The sequence below is a fragment of the Ananas comosus genome, unplaced genomic scaffold (assembly GCF_001540865.1).
Source record: "Ananas comosus cultivar F153 unplaced genomic scaffold, ASM154086v1, whole genome shotgun sequence".
Classification (NCBI taxonomy): domain Eukaryota; kingdom Viridiplantae; phylum Streptophyta; class Magnoliopsida; order Poales; family Bromeliaceae; genus Ananas; species Ananas comosus.
The window spans coordinates 17,545-24,356 of NW_017890646.1; the positions used below are offsets into that span (position 1 = coordinate 17,545).

Consider the following 6,812-nt stretch of genomic DNA (forward strand, 5'->3'; position numbering starts at 1 on the left):
TAATAGGTAAATGATGCCGAAAAATTATGAAATTTAGTTTTCAAATATTTTTAATAGTGTAAATCAAGTCTAACGTGGCCGATAGTCGATTTGGAAGCCACATCATTGAAAACAACTTGGTAGCACGAGGCCTCCATGCTACCGATAGTATACCAGCCTAGCATCAAACGTGTATATATATATATATATATATATATATATATATATTTGATGCTGTATTTGAATTTGTATTTTTAAAATTTAGATTTAATGAAATATATTTTAAAATATTGTAAAGGGATGGGGTTCGGGTTTGATTAATATAGATTTTTAAAATCCGTCAAATTCGGATTCGGGTTCAAGTATTGGGTTTGGTAGTCGGGTTTGGGTTCGGATTTTTGAAAATCTATTCTGAATCCGACCCGTTGACATCCCTAAAAGAGGGAAGCCTGAAATTATTGCCACTAATTTTGGTTTTCCTGTTGTTTCCATTTTGGACCGGACTAAAACAGGCCCAATTTTAGTAGATTGTTATTTCAAAAATACCAATTTTAATTTATGACCTATCTATTGTATTGATAGTAGAACCCTCACTACAACAAAAAACAAAAAAACAAAAAACAAAAAAAACAAAAGTGGTATATAGGCGATATTTTTAAATACCGATATATGTCAGAAAAAATACTGCTGGCTAAATTACCGATACTTTTAAAAGTGTTGCTATACGTAGAATCGCTAGGTATATAATGACAATTTTTAAAAGTGTCGGTATAATCTAAAGGTGCTGATCGAGCTACTATGCGGAGATGTTGCGACATGAGATGAAAGAAATCGCCACTGGAGACGGAGTGAGGTAGTGGCGAGAGCTTGCCATGGAGATCGTGAGGGAGGTGCGGTGGAGGAGACGACGCAGGGAGCAGGATCGGAGAGGAGCACGGTGGGTTTAATGGGTTTCTTTTCTATTCTTTTTTTTTTTTCTTTTGTTCTTTTCTTTTACCTATGCAGTGGTTTTTTTTTTTTCTTTTCTTTTTTTTTTTNTTTTTTTTCTCTTTTTCTCATTATGTGTGGTTGGGTTTTTTTTTAATTTCTGTGGCTTTGGGCTAGGAGGTTGTGATGTATGATGGGAAGGACCTTTTTTTGGGCCTAAAAAATTTGGATGAGAATGGAACACTTCTAAAAAAATATTTCTAAAGTGTGCCCCTAAAAAGTTTGGTATTTTTTTTTTTCTTTTTAGAAAGTTTTGAACATAATTGTACATAATAGAACACTTGTACAAAAGTATCCCCAAAATGTGTTCCTATAATCCCATTCTGTTGTAGTGGGCCTTCAGCTATGAACCGTTGGGTCAGTTACTAATTAAAAGTATAGAAGAACTCCTCAATAAGAAATTAGATAAAAGTTGTTTCATATTTTTAGCTAAGTTCATTTTTAAAAAAAATTGAGCAACGCGGGTAACATATTCAAGAATTTAAGTGACCATCGGTACGAGCCGTATCCACCGTGTCGAATTCTGCCAACAGGATATCGACACGATAAAACCCCTGTGCCGATTACGTACATAGCTCAAAATTCTCTATTCTTTAAATTAATAAATAATTTTCTCAATAAAGTTCAAAAGATTTGATAAAGATATATAATTAATAAACAGTTAGAATATTTTGTTGCTAAAAAAAATAAATATTTCATGCCATTATTTGTCGGCACACACGTATTTTTTTGTAACGGGCAATAAAATTAACCCGAGTCAAGTAGCCTTAGGAGATTTTTTATTAATATATCATAAAATTTACAAGCTTCGGAATAAAAGAAGAAAAATAATTTTTCCTCTATAAATAAATATGGATAAGACGTAAAGCGAACACTTTTCAAGAGTTCACAGCGCAAATAAAAGAATTTAGGGGCAAAATGGAAATTGTCAAAAGTTTGGGACTAGTATTGCAATTTACACATCAAAATTAAGCGCAGCTAGCTACAGTGATTCCAAAAACAGAAATCGTTTCATCACTGCATGCTAATAGATAATGTCATTTGTAACATAATATTCAGTTTTTAAGAGCATCATAAAATACAACTACAAAGAACTACATTTCCCCACATCTGCTTCTTAATCTAATGAGTGTTAATGCAACAGCAACATATATAGCATATTTGTTACTCACTACCACATAGTTTATATAATGTAGTATTTTAATTTACTTAAGATAGCATTAAAAAGGTGACAAAATTTATATTTTATTCCACTATTGCTTACAATACTCCTTTCAAAAGCAAGTCCTCGTGGGAACTAAAATAAAAACATTAACCCACACAAAAGGTGCTTCTTAATTCTAAACTATAGTACTTAAAACCAAAAATTAATATTCTACACTACAGGGAAGATTTTTAGCTTTCCCTATTCAAATATTCAGAAAATTTGAATACTATATATATAATTTATTTCTCAGAATTAATGCTTCTATTACAATAAAATACGAAAATATAGAAGTGAAATACTAAAAACCAACCACCTTACATTAATAATTAAGGATGCTGCCCTCCGGTCTACTTCATCTCCTATGTCTTTGTCTTAATGTAGTCAAAGTTATTTTAGTTACAATGCAAAGCTTGTCACATACAATATCAATCACAGAGAAATAAGCATTCCTCCAAGCATTATTGAGCAACAAAACCCCACAAAAAACTGCTAAACCGAATAGATATCCCAGTACAACACCAAAGTATATCCATAGCCACTCGAACTTATCCTTAGGGCCTTCATTATCCTCATAATTTATTTCATTTGCAGAACAATTTCTCGTACTCGGTGGCCCGCAGAGATATGGATTGCCGATGTAAATGGATGGATCGTCAAGGGTCTGCAACTGATTTCCTGTTGGAATTACTCCCGAGAGATTATTATACGACAAATTCAAGTAGCTCAGAGACGTCAATGCCGAGAGACTTTGCGGAATATTACCAGAGAGCTTATTCATTGCAAGGTCTAGCGATTCTAACGATCGCATTTCGCCGATTTTTTCTGGAATACGTCCAATCAAATTATTTCTCGATAAGTTTAAATACTGTTGTGTCTGCAGATCAGTAATCTCATCGGGGATCTCTCCACTTAGATTATTATTGGAAAGATCTATGCTTTCAAATAGATAGAGTATCTTCCAAATTGTAAGTTCCTCTCCCTTAATATCCAAGGATATACTAACTGAATAATATGCACTGATATTATTAATTCTATCTGTTTTGCCTTCTTTTAAAGCTTTCCAGCTGAAATTACCGAAGGATCGTGGTAATGGTCCTGATAAGTTATTGCTAGAAAGATCCAAAACTTGGAGAGAGCCAAGTTGTGCAATTTGCTCCGGAATGCCGCCAGAAAACATATTTGAACGTAACTGAAGAACCATAAGAAGAGTTAAACTTTCCCCGATCCAAAATGGTATTGTTCCAGAAAACTTATTATATCCGAGATCAAGGATAACCAAACCTGTGCAATTTTGCAACGAAGGAAATTCTCCAGAGAAACCATTACTATTAAATTTTAGCAGCGAAATATATTTCGACGAGCAAAGGGAGTCAGGGATCCTCCCAACAAGATTATTTGTTGACACATCTATAACAGAAAGGTACTCTTGTGACTTCCCGATACATTCAGGAATTTCTCCTGACAAGTTGTTGTTTGATAGATCGAGAACTCCCAAAAAAGTTGATTCACATAGAGCAGATGGTATATGACCACCAATGTCATTATTTGACAAGAATAAGAATTCCATCTGTGGCAATACAACGTTTGGAAGAACTCCAGTGAAAAAATTATTAGAGAGATCGATGAGTTCAAGATTATGTGGCAGAGATATTGGTAGCGGGCCTTCAAATTGATTTGAGCTCAAATTCAAGTTCCATAGTATGGTAAAGTCCATTAATAATGGCAATCTCCCCTTGATTTGGTTTTCTGAAAGATCTAAAATAGAAATAAAATGAGATATATTCCAAAACCAGCTGGGAGGTGTATCCGCAATTATGTTTTTCGACAAATCCAGCTCTTCAAGTTCAGACAGACTTTTAAGCCATGTTGGAAAATTGGGACCCAATTGGCAGGAGGCTAATCCAATTTCTTTAAGTTGGAAAGGAGGAACCCAATCATCACGAACTCGCACAGTGAGAGCATTCAATGACAAGTCTAAGTGTTGTATTTTTCTTAGGTAAGAAAGTTCGATATCAGATACGACACCCTCCAATGAATTATTATATAGATCTAGAGAAATTAAATTTGGAAGTTTCCAAACTCCTATAGGAATTGAACCACTGAGCAAGTTTGAACCGAGATCTATGTCTGTGAGGCTATTCATTTGTTCGAGCCATCCTGATAAATTCCCTCTGAAGTTATTGTCACTGAGCAAGTTTGAACCGAGATCTATGTCTGTGAGGCTATTCATTTGTTCGAGCCATCCTGATAAATTCCCTCTGAAGTTATTGTTGCGAAGATATAAAGTCTGTAAATTGTTGCGCACGCATCGTGGTAGCATCTCAACCCATTCCATGATTTCCCCACCAATACTGAAACTTGACAAATCTAGTGTAGTCAAGTTGCATAAATATCTTAATGCCTTTGGATCCATACCCTTAAAATCATTATATCCTAAGAATAGATCATTAAGAGTGCTCAAATGTAGAAACTCATCAGAAATAACGCCATGAAAATCGTTGGAGCGTAAGTCAAGATAAGTGATGCTTGTGAGATTCCGCAGCCGTGTAGGTAAGGTGGAGTTTATGGAGTTATATCCAAGATCAAGCACATTGAGAGTTGTAAGGTTGAAATGTGACAGAGATGTAGAAATGCCGGGAAGTGAACAGTCAGCCAAATGTAGCACTTTCAACGAAGGAAGCATATTTACAGCATGCAACCAATCTGTAGAAGTATTCAGATTCACACCGCTCAAATCAAGATATTTTAAGGAAGATAAACGAGTGAGCCACAAAATGTCATCTACTCTAAGAGTGATGCCGGAAAAAGTGGAGTCAAAACTTAAATCAAGGTAGCGAAGTTTTGAGAGATTTCCAATTTGAGGAGGTATTGTTCCACCGAAATTTAAATAAGAGAGGTTGAGATATCTCAAGTTTTTGAATGAACCCAAGTATGGTGGGATGCTGTTTTCGCTGAAATTGTTCATGCTGAGATCTAAGTGCTCTAAATTGCTTAAAAGAAGTAAAGATGGATTGATCTCACCGCTCAAACATGACCATTCCCCGTATAATATATCATACGAGCCTCGGAGGCTGAGTTTCACAACATGGCCCGTGATATTGCTGCAGACGACTCCCCTCCATTTACAGCAATCTACGCCTTCCCAAGAAGACAATAAATTCTGAGGATCAACCAAGCCGGCCTTAAACGTGAGGAGTGCGTTCCTCTCTATCTCCATGCAACCACTTGCCACAACGGTGTCGATGGCTAAAATCCACAGCAACAAAGAAAGAATAAGAGTAGCCATGAGACAGTTTGAGGACATACACATTTAAACTAATATTAGAGTATTTATAGAGCATGGTGGGACACAAACTTTAGAATTTGGATATCCTTGAACCCCATTCGAGGCTTACTTAGAATGTAATTTGGTCCAATCCCTTGAGAGTTTGCTTTAAGGGTGTGTTTGGTTCGCCCCTTTTTCACCCTGAAATCGGAATCGGAATAGACGAATATGTTTGTCCGTATTTGGTATGCGGGATTAAATTTCACTTTTTTAATCTTATTTGTTAATTAAAATATAAGTTTAAGAGTAAACATTACATTTATAAATTTAAATTTTAATTTGAACTTAAATTAAAAATTAAGATTCAATCAAGCATTTTGAATCTAATTTATAAATTTGAATTTAAGTTTAATTTAAAATCTAAAATTTTATTCAAATTTTATTTAAAATTTAAATTAAATTTACGGATTCAATTGAAATTTAAATTATGATTTTAAGTTTGAATTTGATTACTTTTATATTTTGAATTATCAATTCAATTTCAAAGTTTATTTTTTTAAAAATATATATTTAAAATTTGATATTATTTTAAAATTTTGACGTAAATTTTTAATATTTAATTTTTAGTTTGAATTTAAGCTAATATATTATAAAGATAAAATTAGCATATTAATTTGATTATATTTCTGATATCTATCTGAATCACACACCGACAATAGAAATAGTTCATTCCGATTTTGATTCAGGTGGCAACCAAACAAAATGAGGTAATGAATCATTCCAATTTCGTTTCCAACTTATTCTCATTTCGAGTCTGATACCGATTCCGACTTCGAATCAAACACATCTTAAGTGGAAGTACATGATTAAGTATGGAGTCATAATTCTATTGTAGGCCCCGCATGGAAAAGCTATGATTAATTGTTGTTCACTGCTTGAACATTTTACAAAAATAATCAAAAATCAAAAATAATATTGGAAGCAGGATTTGCTCTGATATTAATTAATAGTCGGCCAATATTCGTGCTAATTAATATCAGTTATATGATTTAGAATTTAAAATATTAAAATAAAATAATATGAAGAAGAGACATTGAAGAGGAAGATATATCTAAACTATAAATATTTTTATTATTAAACCCATTTAATTAGTGCTCGGCCTCATTATCGTGCATGCAGCCACTACTCTCTAATTAACTCGGCTTCGTTAATTAGGAGCATGTTTGTTTTTCATTTTGGATTGAAATGAACTTTGGATTTAATTAGAGCTCAGATGAAAATGACTTATCTCCTACTAGCTGTGGAAGTGAAGTTCTTTCAGTTTTATTATTTGTTTGGTAAAAAATGAATATCGTAAAAACTGAAGTTTCCCAC

At 33.6% G+C, this 6,812-nt stretch overlaps 1 protein-coding gene across 1 annotated transcript; it reads right to left on the reverse strand.

Annotated features, from left to right (window-relative positions):
• Positions 1-2,525: 2,525 nt before the first annotated feature.
• LOC109704014 (probable LRR receptor-like serine/threonine-protein kinase At4g36180) lies at positions 2,526-5,459 on the reverse strand. The gene is made up of 2 exons (XM_020224756.1): positions 4,750-5,459; positions 2,526-2,850 (listed from the first exon to the last, which is right to left on the reverse strand). The coding sequence occupies exons 1-2, from the start codon at positions 5,457-5,459 to the stop codon at positions 2,526-2,528; spliced, it is 1,035 nt and encodes a 344-aa protein (XP_020080345.1).
• Between the last annotated feature and the right edge of the window lie 1,353 nt (positions 5,460-6,812).

Coding starts and splice junctions, on each gene's coding strand:
- LOC109704014 (XM_020224756.1), bottom strand. CDS start 5,459: ATGGCTACTCTTATTCTTTCTTTGTTGCTGTGGATTTTAGCCATCGAC. Junction 2,851..4,749: donor CTCAATGTGCTTGATCTTGG/ATATAACTCCAT, acceptor AGTAATTCCAAC/AGGAAATCAGTTGCAGACCC.